General features: G+C 37.7%; 1 protein-coding gene across 2 annotated transcripts in view; it reads left to right on the top strand.

Annotated features, from left to right (window-relative positions):
* PKN2 (protein kinase N2) overlaps positions 1-19,727 on the top strand; it is a 54,927-nt gene extending 35,200 nt beyond the window's left edge. The window contains exons 4-22 of one of the 2 annotated variants that reach the window (XM_062497762.1): positions 1,361-1,478; positions 3,068-3,213; positions 3,305-3,518; positions 6,249-6,386; positions 6,725-6,834; positions 8,797-8,940; positions 9,079-9,154; positions 9,470-9,644; positions 9,887-10,016; positions 10,488-10,624; positions 10,715-10,790; positions 10,873-10,964; positions 11,901-12,077; positions 12,646-12,708; positions 12,804-12,880; positions 14,232-14,374; positions 15,611-15,718; positions 17,209-17,289; positions 17,371-19,727. In XM_062497762.1, the coding sequence (XP_062353746.1) occupies positions 1,361-1,478; positions 3,068-3,213; positions 3,305-3,518; positions 6,249-6,386; positions 6,725-6,834; positions 8,797-8,940; positions 9,079-9,154; positions 9,470-9,644; positions 9,887-10,016; positions 10,488-10,624; positions 10,715-10,790; positions 10,873-10,964; positions 11,901-12,077; positions 12,646-12,708; positions 12,804-12,880; positions 14,232-14,374; positions 15,611-15,718; positions 17,209-17,289; positions 17,371-17,574 (2,409 nt within the window). In that variant the 3' untranslated portion in view covers positions 17,575-19,727. Of the gene's footprint in view, positions 1-1,360; positions 1,479-3,067; positions 3,214-3,304; positions 3,519-6,248; positions 6,435-6,724; positions 6,835-8,796; positions 8,941-9,078; positions 9,155-9,469; positions 9,645-9,886; positions 10,017-10,487; positions 10,625-10,714; positions 10,791-10,872; positions 10,965-11,900; positions 12,078-12,645; positions 12,709-12,803; positions 12,881-14,231; positions 14,375-15,610; positions 15,719-17,208; positions 17,290-17,370 lie in introns of both variants that reach the window. The other variant, XM_062497761.1, reaches the window with a different exon arrangement.
* The last annotated feature ends 364 nt before the right edge of the window (positions 19,728-20,091 follow it).

The following is a 20,091-nucleotide window of genomic DNA, read 5'->3' as shown; positions in this document are numbered from 1 at the left end:
CCTGAAGTGGCAGTGATTACTAAAACTTAAAATCGAGAGTTGTGAAACTATGGTACACAGAGAGGGCACAATTTCTTTCCACAAAACCACTCTTTTTATGTGTAGATCTTGGTGTATCTACCCTGCAGAACGTAGGGCAGCATTAAAATATCTGAGTACATTAAGGTGCAAGGTCATAGAGAAGCTCTGTGAAGGTAAATTTCTCAGCATACAGATTTCTCTTACAGTATGCTTCATGGTGCCAATATTTCCAGCTCTGGGATCTGAGCTTCTTCTCTTGGTTATGGCAAGGAAAGAATTTAATTTCTTTAACTTCTTAAATAGTTGATAACTTCATTATTAAATTAAAAATACAATTATAAACCATGTCCATGAGAAAGTAACTTATTAACGAGGTTATAGAGTGGCTACAAAATGAGTTCACCAAAATACCCTTTGGGCTGTAAGAAGGGTGGTACACATCTGCCCTGGCTGCTGTTAATTACTGTGATCAATAGATACTGCATGGACAGGACAAAGACACTGCCTTAAATGTTCTTATACCTTGTTTTTGTTGTTGTTCTTACTGTAAGTCAGATCACCTTTAAGATGGCTGGTAATTCCCAGAACACAGCAAGAGCCACATGGCAACCATAGAAGTTTATGAAAGTTCATCTTTAGGAATGTTCTCTTCTAAACAGCTTCTTGTGATACTGCTTGTGAAAATGAAACTTGGTTATCTTAGTTTATTTAGATTTAAAAGTACTATACTGTACTTAGGTTGCTGATGAAATAGCTAATGAAGTAGCCCTTGTCTGTTACGTATTTATTAATGCAAAAAATCTTCAGCTTTCATTTGTTCAGGAAAAGGTACTGCAGACTTAATGTGCTATTTAAGCAACACTGTGTTTCTAATTTCAATATTGAAAATCAGCTCAGGGTAGATATTACAATTACTTTTATGTGGGCTTAGTCTAGCAACTTTGTCTATTACAAGATTTTTTTACCATACTCAAAGTAAATTGGAGACACTCTACATATGTAGATTTGGATGTATTTTGTACTTAAAGCTTCTCCTTTCCTTAGTATGAGATTACAAAATATTAACCTACACATGCAATGTTTCTAGATCATGCCTCTTTTACTCACCTTGAAACACATACAGTTACCCTGGGAATGGCTTACAGTCTTTAATCAACCAATGCCTCTGTCCTAAGTTAATTTCCACTAATATCCCTAATATGGTTAGTTTGCCTAATGCTATACTAAATGAAATGTCTAGGCTTAGTTCTTGTTCCTGAGTATGTGTGTTTTGAAACTTCCAGTGTGTCTTGTTCCATGAAAAAGTTTATGATTTCAACTTGTCTGTTTGTTTTAATAGGATCGAAAACTTCTTGCCACAGCTCAGCAGATGCTTCAGGACAGCAAGACAAAAATAGAAGTTATAAGAATGCAGATTCTTCAGGCAGTCCAGACCAATGAATTGGCTTTCGATAATGGTGATGGTGTAGAAAGGAAATATGAATCATTAATGTCAGAATGCCATATAGAAATATACCCATATGCATGGAGACTTACCATAAATTTCTGGTAGAAACATTTGATACATCTTGCATGAACCAAAAATAATCAGACTAGGCAAAATTTTATGTGTCTTGGGGTGCCAAAAACATCTGATGTGAAGGAAAATACCTTAATCGTAATGAAGAGAAATACCATCTATCATCCTTTTAACACCTTATGCCATCCATTTGTGCTTTGTGGTCTCCCTTCATGCATGATTTCTTTTGTCTTAATAATTAGTGATTTTTCTTTAAAGCATATAATCTTTATATTATAATACTAAAAAAAATCTGATGCCAGTGCAAAGCCTGCTTGTCATATTTAAATAGACTGACCTTATTATTTCTAGTGGTAGGACAGATGGAGGAGAGTTTTTCATGGCTTCATAGGTATTTAGGCTAGATTGAGTGCTAAACAACTACATTTAAAGCAACCAAAAAAAGTGTTAGTAAAATTACCTGTCTTGAAATACTCATGCTGCATTTCAGAAGTACTTTTAAACTTGCATTTCATTGAAAATCTTTAAATAATAAAAAAAAAATTACTCCTGATCTCTTAATAGCATGAGTGTACCAGAAACTTATGGGCATATGGGTATATCTCTTAAGTCTTGAACTTCATTTGTGTGCATTTCTGAATATTGACATTGTATGACAATGCTTGTAGTCAGGGCCTGTATATAGCCTAGGTAATGAAAAATGTGTATGTATAAATGTGTGTATGTTTTGTTTTCTGGTGTGTGAGGTGTTTGGTTTCTGTGTTTGTTTTTCCACACCACTTGTTAACACCCCATTTTAGCACATGGATTACGTATATCATTTGTTTACAGGAAAAAGAAATTCAAGGTAGAAAGGGCTTTCAAATGCCTCTTTGTGTACCAACTACTCAGTGCTTTAAACAGAAAGGAATATATTCAGGAAATGTTCTGTTTATGATATCTAAGCACTGTAAGATGTGGACATTAGAATGGTTAACCCAGACCATTTGGCCAAGGCAGTGTATGGAAACTCTCACATTTATTTCTCTGTGCTGGCAGAAGCCATATTCCGTGTGATTTCAAGTGAAGCAGGGGGATTATCAGAAACTGGTCAGGGATCTAATCCACTTGGCTACAGAGCAATTGAAAAGAGAAATGCTCATGGTATAGTTCAGAAGTGTTGAAGTCCCAAAACTTCCTTGCCAGTTGAATATTTGGGATATTTCAGTTTTGTCCCTTAACTCCCCTGAAGACTTGCATATTCTTTTTCTCACATCTAGCAATTCTAGCTCTTCAGGAGGTAGGAGTTGTTTATTGAATTGAGGCCCTGATCAGTTATTTCTTCATTCAAATACAGATGCTTAAAATATCACTTTTTACTTTTATTATGTACTTCAAGCTTCTCTTTGGACTACCAGATGTACATATTTCCTGGTTTTTTTTCCTTTTCCTTCTCCCCTTTGTTTATATGGAGGAGGGGTTGATATTAAAGAAATTAAACCTGGTTGTTACCTTCAGTGAAGGTTGTTTGTTTATATCTCTTTGCAGCAAAACCTGTGATAAGCCCTCTTGAACTCCGAATGGAAGAATTACGGCATCATTTTAGGATAGAGTATGCTGTAGCAGAAGGTGCAAAAAATGTGATGAAATTACTTGGATCTGGGAAAGTTACCGACAGAAAGGCACTTTCAGAAGTAATTTGTCATTACAATTACTGATACTTTGTTTTAAAGGTTCTTCTTTAAAAAAATTGAACTATTTCAAATTTCTTTTAATTTTGAAAAGGCTCAAGCAAGATTTAATGAATCAAGCCAGAAGCTGGACCTCTTGAAGTATTCACTGGAACAGAGATTGAACGAACTTCCTAAAAACCATCCCAAAAGCAGTATTATTATAGAAGAGCTTTCATTAGTCTCTTCGCCCACATTAAGTCCTCGTCAGAGTGTAATATCTACTCAAAACCAGTATAGCACACTGTCCAAACCAGCAGCTTTAACAGGTATGATTTAAAGAGCATTTTTGGGTTTCCTTTTTTTATCTTAATAAATGGTTTAAAACAAGCCTTTAATGCCAACTATATTTCTTGCTGGACATACTTAGTTTTTGTTCTTTTCTTAGATAAAGGCATTCAGAGTTTCCAAGTGTCTATACACTGCAAAAAATGCAGATAAATTTCTTTGATTTATTTGTTTACCTTTTTATAATGTTATTGAAAATGTGACACTCTGGCCTTAAATAGCTCCCTATGGAATGATATTGCTAGCATTTACCAAATGCCTTTCATCTTGAGATTATCAAGTACTTATCATCAAGGTGGATAAGCATCATTATCCCCATTTTACAGATAGGGAAACTAAGCTGTAGAAGGGTTCAGTGAGTTGCCCTGATCATTCAACAAGTAGGTGACAGAGCTGGAGATAGGCACTCAACTTTTCTCCCATTTTTTATTTTACCTCACTGGATTTCTGGAAGGTGAGGTTTATACTACCAAATCATGCGTTACTGCTGTAATCCAAAGGAGGACCTAACAAACATAGATGAAACCATGGGAGACTCTTGTTTGTTGGTGTCAACTGTTTTCCTTACAAATAAGATTGGGTTGATTTTTTTTTTAAAGAGACTTGGCCTACTGTGAGGAACCAGTTCATTTATATATAACTGTGACTTAGGAACATCTCATAGTTTGGGTTCACCTAGAATTGTCCTTCATTGAAAGTAAGGTTTCAACAGGTAAATGATACTTTAACAAAGGTCTTGAACATTTGCCTCACAGCGTTCTTAAAGAAAAACATGCTTTTGACTACTTGGGGGGGATGTTGCTGTTCTAAATTTATTTATTCTGTGGCCTAGAATTCCTATAACGGATAGGTTTGATTTTATGTTCTGTTTCCTAACACATTTTGCATGAAACTATCAAGCCTATTATTAACAGAGCAAGTTTATTACAAAAAACCCACCTGTAATTCAAATGTTACTCAGGATATACTTGTAGAACTGAAACAGAATTTAATTTTGAAGTAGTGTGGGGTTATATTTTAGAACAAAAAGAGGAACTCTTCTGCTTAGCTATAATAACAATAATAGCAACAACAGTAATATGGAGCAAGTCTATTTCTCTTGCATTGTGGTTTATCAGCACCTCAGCTGAGAGTCCTTGTAAAGTTGTGTGGTAAGAAGAACCTTTTTCATCAAATTGAATCTCAAATGATCAGTGACTGTAGGCAGGAAGTATCATGCCTCAGGTTTAAAACAGCTTGCTTTTTTCATTTCCTGTAACACATAATCAAGGGTAAAATACCTTTTAGTGACTATTTCTCTTTAAATGTAATTTACTGATACATGTGAAAATTTTTTAATAGAAATTGACAAAGCTACATGCTTATGAAGTTCTTAATAGTTTCACGTTCATATTGCCTACAAAAAAGCTCTTGTATTGAGTTGGATTTAAATAAATGTCTCTGTGTTTTGCCTCTAATGCTTTGTGAGAAATAGAGCAGTGCTACTGTCATACATCTTAAAGTGCATCAACATAACTTTCTGATTTGCATCCATTCCTTATACCAGAATATAGTTTTTCTGCTTATTAATATATTTTTTTTTCCTAAACAGAGTTTGGGCATGAAGTATTCTTTTACCTTTTAACCTGTTTCGGAAGCCAATAGCATCTCTTTGTCTTCATAGCCTAATGCTTAGCTGTCACTTACGGCTGTTAGCTTCCTACAGGTTGGGATTTCTTCTTAGACTGGTTTCTTGCTGTCTGTTCTGTGGGCTATGATGTTGACAGATTATTTTTAGGTTAAGTCTGACTTAAGTTTCTGTTACAAAAAATTACTTTTAAGTTTCATTTGCTATCAAAACAAGACTGCATTTCAGAGCTGCATTTCTAGCTGACACTGATTATGAACTGGCCAATTTCACCACTACTAGTAGGTGATTTTGTCGGTCAGTGGTGTCACAGTTTTATAGATGTTATCTCGTACAGGATGAAGCCAGCCTACCATTCTCATAACCATCTGTGGTGTTGAGATGTTTTTGTGCTGCTGGAGGAAACTCTTCAATTGGAATAGCAGCCCCTATACCTCATTTAGTTAAAGATGTAGAAGATTTGGAAGAATAGCTTATGGAAGAGTAGCTTCTTGTCTCAGCTTTTATAAATCCAAATTCGGTCAAGTTGGAACAATTGAATTACTTTAAATTACATACTAACACAAATTTGACTTTAGGGTTCAGCAGGCAAATGTGATTTCTTGTGTGTGATTTCTTACACAAACCTGTAGTCTCAATAGTTTGTTAATTTTATCCAATATTAACTAGTTATATAAAACTCATTAAAATTATTATTACTCCATCTGCAAGATCCATTGTTTTAAGAAGAAACTTGAAATGTGTCGGTCTTAAAAAATGACCTTGTTTACAACTCAAACCCAAGTCAGTTATGTTCCCAAGTGAAGAAAACAAAGACTTCTGAGACACAGAACAAAAACTTTGTGTTATCTTGGTGAACTGTTGTTCTTCCCTAGAAGATTGAGTCCCACATAGTTGACTTTTATTGCTTTTATTTTCAATATGTATGTGTGTCCTGGATTTGTCTTTTGATTTCATCTGATCTTTCTGTTATACCCTGTGGGAGTCAGAATGTGAGCTATTGCCATCAATCAGTCATTAGTCATTCACTTAGTTTACTTAAGAGCAGAAATCTTTCATAAATTATTGTCTTGTCTTCTTCTAGGTACCCTGGAAGTGAGGCTCATGGGCTGCCAAGATATTTTAGAAAACGTCCCTGGTCGATCAAAAGCCACATCAATTACTTTGCCTGGTTGGAGTCCAAATGAAGCCAGATCATCTTTCATAAGCAGACCCAGTAAAAGTAAAAGTGGGAGTGGTAGAAACCTTCTGAAAACTGATGACTTGTCCAGTTCAGTATACCCTTACTTTTCTTATTTTTATGCGTCATCTTTTATTTAAATTTTCATGGACATAATGTGTTCTGTAATTTAAAATATTAAATTGATTCAAAGCTTTAAACTTTAAATGTTTCTTCACCTCTTAAGCTGTTAACAAAAGCAAAAGCACAACCACACTATTATGCCCATAAGAACCAATTAAATATGAGATTACATTTCTAAGGGAAACTTACTGGAGATTTTTTTGTTTGTGGAAAATCCTCTTAAGGATTTAAGCTGAGTTTGTGTATTTTACTTACAGATGAAGTCTGTGCTGTACTGAAGCTGGATAACACCGTGGTTGGTCAAACTAGCTGGAAACCAATTTCCAATCAGTCATGGGATCAGAAATTTACACTGGAACTAGACAGGGTAAAAATGTGGTCTGATTTCCTTGACAGCTGTAGTTGATTCTTGTATTAATTTCATTTTGCTTTTTTTTTCCCTCTTGCTGTCATTTTGTTCAAATTTTGTAAGTGCAGTACTCCCATCTTTACTAGAATGAGCTCCCTAGGCTTAGGCTGTTGTGATGGGCCAGCATTTTAGAAGTATTACCTTTTCTAAAGAGTTACAAACCAATGTAATATTTTTGCCAAGATCCAACCCTTAGTGGGTGTTTGGAGATGGGAGAGATGGCTTGCCTTTTCATTTGGATCATCAGCTTTTTATTATTTATCGGTAAAGTGGGATATCAGATCAGTTTGGATGTTTTGGTAAAGCCAAAACTTTTAAAAAATTTTAGAACTTTTACAGTATGTTTATAGAAGTATTCTCCTGTAAAGATGGTCAGTTCTTCAGGAATAATAAATTCATTCATAGTTCTTTGTTATAACTTTAAAGCTACATGGAAGGCACAAGTATTTGAGTTGATACTTTTGAAGTAGAATTTATGTTATATAGATTTAATCAAGTAATTTTTTTTAGATACCTGATTGTTCTGATATTTTAAGGTACAAGGTTTATTTTTTTCCTGTCAGTGTTAAACACAAGCTGAAAATGAAACTGTATTTTAGGAGCTTAAACGTTATCTCCAGTAAACGTTTACTCCAATACATGCTTCTCACATGAGAAAAAATAAAAACCACTTTCCTGTTTTTGCTTTTTCCCTGCCAAGCCCCAATCCAGATTCTCTCCATCTAGGAAGGAAGCAATTTTAGACTTGTAGGTAGAGAAGTTCAGGTTACAGTTAGGAGTAGTGCAGAAAAAAACAAAGCAGCTATGGAGCCCTGAAGCCTCGGTTATTCTCAGATTAAGACTAGAACTTCTTGGTGCAGTACCTGCTCCTGCCAGCCTCATATGTGTCATGGGCTGTATTTAAGAACTCAGGTTTTGGTGCCAGAAAAGGACTTTGCTTCTGCTGTTCCTGGCCACATACCCTGAGACTGGCAGAGCATGGTGCCAGTAACACCAAGGTGTGGGTTCAGTCCCCATATGGGTCTTTCACTCAAGAATTGGACTTGATGATCCACACGGGTCCCTTCCAACTCAGAATATTATGTGAATCCTTATGTGCTTGAAATGCACAAGCCAAGCCCCATTAATTTTTAATCTGGTGCTTCTTCTTGACTTTTACTTCTTTTAAAACCTATCATAGCTATGGTAGACAGTAAATTGATGTATCATGATGGAATTGAAGTAGTAATACACAATGGTGCTGTTACATTGCAAGATTCACATGTATTGCAGGATTCTTCACTTCTGGGACAGGTTTTTGTAACACAGACATAAGACATTCTGTATAAGAGTATAAGAATATTCTTATGTATAAGAATACATAAATCAACATGGGCAAGATGCAGCAGTAGTTCCTGGTAGTTTAAAGTTTTTGGCCCCTCTTTACAACCATGTTGCAACCATGTATGCATTTCTAGAAATACTGTGTTAGGTTTTGCATCATCCTCTGTGTGCAGGTACTAAAATGTCTGCAGGCATAAAATGAAGTTGATACTTGTAAAAAAGTTTGGAAACCACCAAAACTTAGGTTTCTAAGCACAAGTTACACTTTGTTGTCAGAGCTTGAGTTAAAACATCTTGAACAAGCAGTGTTGTTAGACTGACCCAAAAAGTCTGGTGACTGTGGCTCTCTGCTTCTACTCTCAGGAAATTTTACACCTGTGCTTTTATTTGTGCACTGGAGATCTCATCTGAACTGAAGTGAAATGCTGTGATCATCCTAATGAGAGCTTCAGTCTGACTGGTTAGCCCTGACAGCTTTTTAAAAGAACAGCTCTTCATCTTGGTCTTTGAGTTCCTTGATCTTACAGTTGCACTGTGGTAACTCTTGCAGAACAATTGCTAATAAGTGATTTCCTGTGTCTGTGTTTCCTGTCATAGTCACGTGAATTAGAAATCTCAGTTTATTGGCGTGACTGGAGATCTTTGTGTGCAGTAAAGTTTCTGAGGTTGGAAGATTTCCTGGATAACCAACGGCATGGCATGTGTCTCTATCTCGAACCCCAGGGCACTCTGTTTGCAGAGGTAAGAATGTTTCTTTGAAGCACTTGAACATACTTGCAAGTATCACATGGCAGAATAGTTTAACAAGCTTTCCTTGAACTTTTAAGAACCCATTTTGTTCTGAAACTTGAATTATAACACATGTTATTTGAACTGCAGGTTACGTTTTTTAATCCAGTTATTGAAAGAAGACCAAAACTCCAGAGGCAGAAGAAAATTTTTTCAAAACAGCAAGGTGATTCTTGAATATAAACATGTAAAGCTTAAAAATCTTATAGATCTGTGAAATTTTTTATACAGAGGTCTAATGTTTGCCTGCAGATAATGCTGTTGATTTTTAAGGATTTGGCACTGCATTTAGAAATCATTAGAATTCCTTAATATGCTTTAGCATTTAATTGTGAATAATTAGAAATTGCTAAGGAAAATGAAAAATTCAGTTCGTTTTTCATAAACTGTAAATTAATTAATATGAGCTTTTTTAATTATTGGTTTTGGTAACGAGTAAGGAAATTACTTGCACTCTTTTCTTTTTTCACAATATCTATAGGCAAAACATTTCTCAGAGCTCCTCAGATGAATATTAATATTGCCACTTGGGGAAGGCTGGTAAGAAGAGCCATTCCTACAGTGAATCACTCTGGCACCTTCAGCCCCCAAGCACCAGTGCCTGCCACAGGGTCAGTGGTGGATGCCCAGCTCGCTGAACTCACCCTGCCAGCCGGGTAGGTCACCCCTGCAGCTCTGCAGTACCCTGAGTGCAGGAGGGAGCACCGAGAGGTTTCTGCCCTCATTACAGAATGTGTGCAGAGGCTGCTTATCCTGCAAGGCTGCAGACTTTTCCATGTTCTAGTTGTGGAAGACTATTCTATAGCTGGATCCACACACAAGGTTTGGTTTTGGAGAAATCTACAGGTATTAAAATAGTCTTTGCTGTGCACTGAGAAGTTATTTATTTTCTTGTCAGTGACTCTCCTGTAGCCAAACTGGACTTTGAACTTGAGCCTGAGCCTCCACCTGCTCCACCCCGTGCATCTTCCCTTGTGGAAATATGTGAATCTTCCTCTGAGATAAAGGCTCCTGAAGTGCCTTCTCAGGCAAGTAACTTTTAAAAATCTTGAGTTATACAGTTTATCAAGGTTGTAATACTGGCACCTTTATGGTGTATTTCTTCCTTTATATATCAGCACATGCTCCCTTAACTTCCATGCACAGAACTGTGTAAATAGAATGCTCTGATTGCTCTTGGCAGCAAACTTTCTGTGGTTGGTGTGTTTAACACTCCATGTCATTGGTTCTACCATAGGAAAAAAAATTTTAAAAGGCTCCAGATCTATTAAGAGTATTCAGGATAAAATGGTTCTGTTAAGAAAAAGCAGAATGACTGGAACAGTAGGACAGTAGGTTTCATCAGTCTGTTAAAATCTTACTTTCCTGTATCATCTGGAAATTTGCCATTTTAGCCTAGGTAGTGGGCTATTAAAAATTCCATGTGCTTATAGTAAAATTTCTGCATCCATTTGCCTTCACGATCAGTTTTAAATTTTCAGGTTTATTATTCTTCACAGGATGAAGTAACAACTTTTGATTTTGAAAATGGCAGAAATAGTATTGTTCCAAAACTCCAGCCTGAAATAATCTGTGAGTCTGGTGTTCCCCATTCAGACATGAAATACGCCAACACCAGAGAGCCTGAAGATAGAAGGTAAAAAAGCAGTGGTTTTCCTGTTTCAATCTGAATAATATTTCTTAAACTAACAATGTAGAAACTTTGTGACTTTTTTTATTTACATAGATCACAACAAAGATTTCAGTTCAGTCTGAAGGATTTCAGATGCTGTGCTGTACTGGGAAGAGGACATTTTGGAAAGGTGAATGTCAAAAGGCTGTTTCAAGTGTCAAGGCTTTATCAAAAACTAGATACAGCTCTTAAATTAATCTGCTCTGTTTTAGGTGCTGTTGGCAGAATACAAAAACACAAATGAGATGTTTGCTATTAAAGCCTTAAAGAAAGGAGATATTGTGGCTCGTGATGAAGTAGACAGGTCAGTTTGTACAGTATAACACATGGATTCCATTAATCAGTTGTGTGCTCTAGCAGGGAGTTGTTGAATTGAGTGGAAGAGCAAAGTCACTTGTCATCTCCCTGTGTAGCTGGCTGCTGTAGATGTGTGTTCTTGTTGTGGGGCAAGGAAGGAGCAGAGAAACTCCTGGTTTGTTTTAGTGCCCTTCTTATGCCTGAACTACAGCTCTCACTTAAAGCTGATCCTGTTTTTGATTTTCAGGTTCTCTTGCAATTATTTATTCTAATTACTTCTAATTACTTCCATCATATTAGGGGATGATAGTGACTTTACTGACAGAACCTGTGTTTCTATTTCTGAACCTCTAACATACTGTCATGCTCTGTCCATCATATTTTCCCTTTGTATACTCCATTGTTAGGTGTTTTTCAATCTTTTTGACACAAAACTGTTTAGTTTTAGTGCAGGAAGGTGTTTTTACAGTTGCTTAAGAGTGACTGCATTCATTTGCAGGAAGAAGGATATGTGTATTAACAATAACCTACAACTTAAGCAATTGGTTTGAGGAGAAATAACCAGGAATTACTATAGATGATATCTGTAATACTGTCACTGGGTTTCCACTTTACATCTTGTAAACAATTAAAATAAAAATTGGTTTAAATGAATTATCACATGATACCAATGCATAGTTAATGCAATCCAAGTATTTGGAAGGAAAATAGAGCATAATTTTCATGGACTGCTAGGTTTCCTCTCTTCATTTGAGAAAGTTAAACATAAATTAATGAAATCCTGTTATTAAAATCTCTCTCTTGAACCAAAAGAAAAAGAAAAAAAAGTTCTTATCCTGAGAAACAGAGCAAAAAAACAGAGTATAAAATACCAGTAATTTTTGAGAAATTAAAAACTGTGGTTCAGCTCTGAGCTTTATATTGTTCCTGATTTTGTTTGCAGCTTGATGTGTGAAAAGCGAATATTTGAAACTGTGAATAGTGTAAGACATCCCTTCTTGGTGAACCTTTTTGCTTGTTTCCAAACCAAAGATCACGTGTGCTTTGTAATGGAATATGCTGCTGGTGGGGACCTGATGATGCACATTCACACTGATGTCTTCTCTGAGCCCAGAGCAGTGTGAGTATCCCTCCCTTCCTGTGGCATTAAGTGAAGGGCATTTGGCTCAGTGAGTAAGTACTAAGGGCTTTATCACCACATGCCACCACATTATGCCACTTCAATAAATGCTGCTTAAGTTTTTGAAAGGGTTGGTGATTCTAACTGATTTTGTTAGAAGACATGGCAGGTTTAATGTGCCTGAATCTACACTGAATTCAAAATCTGTATAAAAGTATTTAATTTTATAATACTTGGTTTTTTTTAAGATTACATTAAAAGACTGAATGAAGAGTTAAAATAGTAGAAAAGGCTAAAAAAGGAAAGAATAAGCTGATTTAGAAAACCTTCAATGCTATAGCAGTGAACACTACAGAAAACTTATCCTCCAGCCCAAGCAGACATGTTACAATTTGAAAGATGCAAGTTAAAGTGTTTTTGCCATCTGGCTTTGAAACTATGGCCTTGTATAAAACTAATCTGTATCCAAAAAAACAACTGGTAATCTTCAAAGGTTGGCTCACCAAAAAAATCATTAATAATTGAAAAGCAAGACAAAATCCCATTGAAATTTTAACTTTTTCAACAGATTTTATGCTGCGTGTGTGGTTCTTGGACTTCAGTATTTACATGAGCACAAAATAGTGTACAGGTAAGTGGTCATTTCCAGCAGCTGGATTTCGGCTGTTCTGAATAGTAATGAAGAAACATCAAGTGATGGAATTTTGTTCTCAAATGTTCATTTAGAGATTTGAAGTTGGATAACTTATTGCTGGACACGGAAGGCTTTGTGAAAATTGCTGACTTTGGTCTTTGCAAAGAAGGTAATGGCCCTTAAATTTTCTTTCTAGGGGAATTCCATAATCTGCCCTAGTCTTGACTGTTGCTTGAGAGTTTTGGACTGCCAGATGTGTATAGGGTCTATTTACCATGTGTCATTTGAAGGAGAAAAAATATATCTCTGATTGTGCAGATGTGGAGATAGGAGGAAGTTCCTTAGTAGGGAAATATCAGGAGCATGTGAGCATTGCCCTGTTCTTTGTATTTATTTTTTGTCAGTTGTGAACATCACCTATTCTGACTCTTACTTCATCACACCTCTGCTTGTTAACAAGGCACACTGTGCATTTTACAAGTGAGTAGAAAAAAACACTAGGTGGTTTCCTCATTCTGAACAACTTGACACTGCAGAACAAAGTCAATTGCTATTATAATCCATCCTGAGCTCTTGCTTTTTTACAAAGGCATTATCTATTTTTTAGCTCAGAAACAGTTGCAACTCTGAGTATATGGAAATGATGTGCCAAGTATATTACAGCTAAAATTCAGCTGTAATTCCCAAAAGGGAAGCCTAGAAAGTTACTTTCAAGCATCTCACTACTGGCAAATACCAAATAGAAGTAGCTATTACAGTGTTTTTCTCAAAACTCATTGTGTGGGCAAAGATCCTTTTTCAGTTTATATAGCCTGTCTTCCATATATTTTCATTTAAGGTAGCCTAGGACGGAATTGGGTAAATTCAGTAGGTCTTCAAACATGAGTGTCAGGGCATGTCCTGTGACTGTAGCTACAAGTAAGTTCTGTAAATGACAAAACAAAATGAGAAGGAAAGCTCTTTCCTTTAGTGACTGCTACAATAAATGGTTTTCTCAAGTTTTTTGCAGCAGCTCCCGTTGTCATGTCACATCAGGCCTGGTGGTGCTGATGTCCCAAATTGTGCCACTCTGACAAATCCACAGGGCTTACTTTGCTCCATGTTCTTTCACTACACCCCATGTTTTACTTTACTGTCTGTAATTTGCACTACAGAAGCATCCAGAAGGGCACGTTTGGCTAAACCAGTGTGTACTGCATTTTCTTTTGCTAACTGGTAGAAGTGGAGCAGATTGTGTCTTTCCAAACAAAGATAACTGGGTAACAGAGTGTAACTGGAACCTTAATCTGGCTCATTGCATATAGCAAGGGATAGCAAAATTTCAACATAAGTGCATGTGAAACAAAGGCATGGGGAGGAAGAAGGAGGGAATGTTTTACCTCACTGGCCTGAGCCTTCAGGACACAGGCCCTGGATCTACAGTATCAGTTGAAGTTGCTCTGGAGGGAGGTTCTGCTTGGAGGAATAGGTTGTGGAATGGCAGAAAATACTGCTTGCCTTAAATTATCTGTAACTTTCAGGAATGGGATTTGGAGACAGAACAAGCACGTTCTGTGGCACACCAGAATTTCTGGCTCCAGAAGTGCTGACAGAAACCTCCTATACAAGAGCTGTAGACTGGTGGGGTCTTGGTGTTCTTATCTATGAGATGCTGGTGGGTGAGGTAAGTTCTAGTAAGGTACAGTGGAGTCATAAAAAGCAATGTTTAAAGGTTACAAACCTCAAGATACCAGCCTGTTAACATTTCATATACCCTACCTGCCACAGTATCAGTACTCATTATACAGCATGCATAGGTGTACCCAGCTTTACAGTGAGCACCTTAATGTGTGTCATCAAGAAAAAGAAGTATGAAATACTGAGCAGCTACTCACCTGCTGTTGGCTGCTGTAACGCTGGAGAAGTTAGCAAGTCATGTCTGGAGCTTGAATTATCAGCAGTTGTACAAGCCAACAAGTTGCAACAGATCTTTGCTTTACTCTATTTTTAATTACATCATTATGTCTTAAATCAAATTCCAGTAATGGCATAGTAATATCAGTGTCTCTAAGTAAGAGCACAGTACATCTGCACTTACAGTTTGGGGGAGCTAGGTTTCCAGGACATCTGTTACCAAATCTGAATGTGCACAGGAATACCAGTCTTCTGCTTTCGAATGCTTTTGAGGAAAAAAATAAACACCTGTCGCTTGAACAGAAGTGAACTTTAACACATAAAACTGGATAGTGGTGAAAAATTATGCCAAGCACACCAAAATAGAAAACCTCAGTTCCATGTAAGTGAGCTGGTATAAATAAATCACTGTTGAGAAGTTTATTTGTCATTTCAAATACTGCTCTACCTTCTGGTCCATTTTGTAACAGTATCTCCCAGGTGGCACAGTGATAGCACATAGGCTAAAAACTCATAAATTTGTTCTTTTTCAAAAAAAAGATGGTCATTCTGCTTACTTTCTCTTCCTTTCAGATAAGAAAAGGACAGAAAGCTTGTACAGTGTCACCTACATCAGTGACAGGCCACTTCACAATAGTTTGAAAATGCTGGAGCTGCAACATGCTAAAGATTTTACAAAAACAAATTGACCATGCTATTTGTGAATGGCAGCTACCCCAAAGAGCTGATAGATAATTTCCATGTACACCCCAAGTTCAAAGAAGATCCCAGTTTTAGGTGTTTCTGCTTCTAAAAGCACATTTTTAAAACACAGTCCTTCAGTAGGTATTATGGAAGAATACCAACTTGCCTTTTCTCTCTTCCTTATAGAAAGCCATGTATCTGTTTCTGGGAAGGAAGCCTTCATTTCAGGGTGTCTAATTCCAGATATTCAGCTGAGTTTATGTTGTTTTCATTTGTGGTTTTAAGCCTGTTTATAGTGTTCTTCTAATTACTTTCATTATAGTCTCCCTTCCCTGGAGATGATGAAGAAGAGGTGTTTGACAGCATTGTAAATGATGAAGTAAGATATCCACGATTTCTGTCTACAGAAGCCATCTCAATAATGAGACGGGTAAGAACATTCCAATAATTGTTACAGTATCTCTCTCTTGTGCTGTTTCCAACAATTATTTCTGTGAAGAACAAAATAGTTTAGGAAGCTGCACTTAGTTTGTTTGGATTTTTTTGACAATTTCAGACTTGCTTCATTTATGCTGTGCCATCCTGCCTGTCACCTTAAAATTGTCTGTGTCATTCCACTTTATTAGGAGCAAATTTTTCTTTTTAAAGTGTAAAACACTTAAGGCTCTATTTTCTCTTTGAACTGTTTCCTACTCGAGTAGTTCAGCTCTTTTTCTACCCAAACACTGCTGCATTGACATGTTTGGTGGATTAGTATTGTCACATGAATATTTTAATTCAAAGACTTCTAAATCTCTTTGGTTTCATTCCAGCTGGGGCAGGGAACACTGTACACATGGTATCTGCAGTGCCATTCTTGGCAAAGAACAGCTGATTTTGGTTATGGTTGTTAGTGCTATTTCTTAGTGAGATGTCTGCTTTGAACCTAAGTTAGCACCTTATTACAGTTAACAGAAAGGCAGTACTGCAGGTGGTTCCAAAGCCTTTGGAATCAGCCTCTCCATGTAAATGTCTGATGCTGAGTATCAGTTTAGCAGCCAATTCAGCAATGTGCTGTAGCACATACAGCTATCTAAGTAATAGCATAAATATTAGGTAACTTAAAATGATTACTTAGTCCCAGGGACAAAGTGTTTGGCTAGAGAAAGAAAGCAAAATACAGTTTTAAGGGCAGTACCTAGGAAAGGTATTTTTGCTGTGAAAATTCGTGCCAAGATCCACAGGGGACACACTGCACCCACAATACATGTACTAGGAACTTTGTACTGGCAATTTAGTAGTTGGAGCTCTGTGCATGCTCTTTCCATAACAGAATTTCATTCATAACACAGTAGACATTTTTTGATGGCTGCATCATAAATATCAACCCACCTGCTTCTGGGCCCTGCCTAGAACAGGGGGCTGCTCAAAGCAGTACAGTTCTCAAGGGGGAGCATCAAACTTCTGGAGATAACCAGGAAACCCTTTCCTTTGGCGGAATGTACAAAGCAGCTTGAACCCTCTCCTGGTAAATGAACTGCTGTGAAGGAGCTAGCACTGAGAGAGCAGAGTAATCTCTTCTCTGAGCTGAGCAGGAGACTGTAAATCTGTACCCTCACCAGCAAAGAGAAACTTTGCACTCCGTGCTGAGCACTTGCCCGGTACCAAGACATTGGCAGCACAGCATGGAGACAGATGAGTCTGTTCTGGCACTGGTCCTGGCTTAGCTGCTACTGGAACTGTGCTGGCAGGCTGAAAGAGCACTGCTAAAAGCGTTGTCTGTCCATTTCTTCAAGGGGCAAAGACTGCCCATAGGTCAGGCGGTATGAATTTCACTGTCCACCTCATCTTGGTGTTGGCTCTTACACAGTAACACTCATCCTTCCTCCTTCCTTTCCCTCCCCCTGAATTCCTCCACTGAAACTCTGCATGTTTTGTCAGCTGCTACGAAGAAATCCAGAGCGGCGTCTTGGAGCTGGAGAGAAAGATGCTGAGGATGTGAAAAAGCATCACTTCTTCAGGGTGAGTACAAACTAGTACTATTTCTAAGGACACAAAGGAGCAGAGATGGAGAAACTAAACCTCAGTTCATTTATTTTACAGCAAATAGATTGGCATGCTTTACTGGCCAAGAAAGTCAAGCCTCCTTTCGTACCCACGATTAGAGGACGAGAAGATGTTAGTAATTTTGATGATGAATTTACCTCTGAAGCACCTATCCTCACTCCACCTCGGGAACCAAGGATACTTTCAGAAGAAGAGCAGGAAATGTTCAGAGATTTTGATTACATTGCTGATTGGTGTTAACTTCCACACACTGTGAAGCCCCAGCTGACTGGCTCACAAGAATGGCTCTCTCTGAAGAATACCGACCCTTCAATTGCTTTCTGTGCCACCTGTAGCTTCTGGGTTTTTTAAATCACATGAAGATCCTTTTAAGTACTGTTTTAACACTCTTGTGAAGAGTGGTCTCTTTGTATATTGTTTTTTATCCGAGCACTGGAAAGCAGGTCTATGGCGTTCCTAAGCTGAGTTGGTGAACCCAGGCTGTGTTGAACTTCCCGCACACGGGCACACGTGGATCTGTACAGTTTCTCTCACTCTTCCACAGCAGATAATACATCTTTTTAAAGTATCTGTCTCAAGTGGGAAAAGCAGACTTTGAGCTAGGTAATCTCCACTCAGCCACACTGAAGTAAGTTGGGATAGTGGTGACACTCACACACAACCTGGTTCTAGTCGGAGAAGGCAAATGATTTCAGCTAAATATTGTGCAGTCTTTAAAACGACACATTTTTATGTACACCTTCATTTTGTGTTCTTAAAATAATGGTATTGAGAACAGATATGCCTTGTTTTGTAAATTTTCTATGGTATTTATTAGGAAAAACGTTAAACACCTTGCCTTTGAGATAACAACCGTGTAAGTGCTTCCATTGCAAAGAAAAACCCACAAAAATCCGGAGAGTTTACCAAAGTCACTTGCCAAACAGTTTTGCCTTCAAACTCCTTGAGCACGGCTTAAGGCCCTGGTTGGGATGAGGAATGTAAGGAGGACGCTGCTCAGTGTAAGCCTAGAGCAGAGCAGGCGCAAGGCCCGGGCCCGGCCCCTCCCGCACTCCCCTCGAGCCTTTCCAGCACCCGAGGGGGCAGGGAAGTTCCCAGTCCATCCTCCTCTGTCTGCTGTACAGTATCATATCACTTAGGAAACGTAAGGATTTTCAATGTATACATGCTGTGAACATGTATATTTGGAAGTTGTAATGTATTCTTACCTCCAGGCAAGTAATTTAATTGTACCACTTCACCGATGTTGCGTAGCGGCCAAGTGAACAAAAAAATGTATCCGTGTAGGCCACTGACCTCCAGCCCCTGGATTGGCAGTTACTGAGGGTAAAAAGCAATATGTTGTAATAGAATGTATAAATATTTTTGATAAAAACCGTGTATATTTTATAACCCCTTAACACTAAAAGCTGTACCTCAAAAGTTGAGAAGTAATTTAGACCAGACACTGTGTGTATTTTTAAACCAAGACCTATTTTTGGCATCTGCCGTTCTGTGGGCAAACAGTGACTCTTTGAAAATAAATTTCCCACGTGGTCCTTACCTCTAGCACTATTCAGCACTGTAACCTCACAGGTTCATTCTGGCCAGGAGTTTGCTCTTCATGGGCTAAGGCAGTGAGCATCACACTCAAATGATTTAAAAACTGGTAAATTTATTAATTTAAAGAAGAAACACAAACCACTGGAGTATGCAATGCTAAGGTGGTGGTTTAAAATCAAGATTCTGGACAGACCTGCAGGGTTAGGCAGGGGAGAGGCTTAAGGGAGAAAAAAATAAAATAATGGTTACTAGGTCTAAATCAGGCCAGTCCCCCACAGGATCGGGCAGGCACCTTCCCCACTGCTACAAATCATGTTGGAAAGAGTGACTCAACTCCTCAGCATTCCTTGTTTCCAGGTTCTGTATGGATTAGAAACAAATTATGTTCCTGTATCTAGCTGAAACCAATACTTTTGAGGTACAGTCAGCTCGCCCTTTTTGGTTCCCATATATATATATATATATATATATACACACACACAAGCATCTCAAAGGGTGCTTAATACTTATGAAAGTATCCTCAAACATACCTTTTTGTAACTACATCTTGTACAGAAATCTTTTTTTAATCTAAGCAAATCACTAAAAAAAAAAAAATTAGAAAAAATTAGAGGGCAGGGTATGTTCACCCAGTTAAGCTGAAAAAAGCACTAATTTTATCTCTGTAGTTTTTTAAATATTTTTAGGCAGATTAAGATTTAAACCCTAGATTGTAAATATATTTTGCTATACTTTATCTGTATGTGGCTGCCCAAGCACTTTGTAAGGAAATTAGGATATTTTAGAATGGTACACTATGCATTAAATGAAATGTGCCTTTAACAAATGTCATTCTAAGTGTTTTGCAGTCATTAATATCACAAATTAAAGTTCTAAATAGAGTAATTTGTAAATTGTGTCGCAAACATGATTTTGCTATTTCCTGAAGTGGCTGATCATGTTTTCTCCACAGGTAACTTCAGAAAAGCTCTTTTCATCAGGAGGGGATCCAGTCTCTTGGTGGAAGCTCAGTAGGCTTCCACTGATGTTTTATTTCTTTAAGAACATGACAAACTGCCTCTGAGCAGTGTGCGGTGTGGGCTGGGGCAGTCCCTGGCCTGGCTCAGTGCTCTCCCCCCAGGCCTGTCCTGAGGGCAGCGGGCACGGCTCAGCCGCTCCCGGGAGCTGCTTCACTGCAGTCTCCTCCCCACCACCATTCCCCAGCAAGCTCTGCAA

Source organism: Cinclus cinclus, chromosome 8 (assembly GCF_963662255.1).
Source record: "Cinclus cinclus chromosome 8, bCinCin1.1, whole genome shotgun sequence".
NCBI lineage: Eukaryota > Metazoa > Chordata > Aves > Passeriformes > Cinclidae > Cinclus > Cinclus cinclus.
The sequence above is the reverse complement of the archived record's forward strand: the minus strand, read 5'-3'. Positions and strand labels throughout refer to the sequence as shown.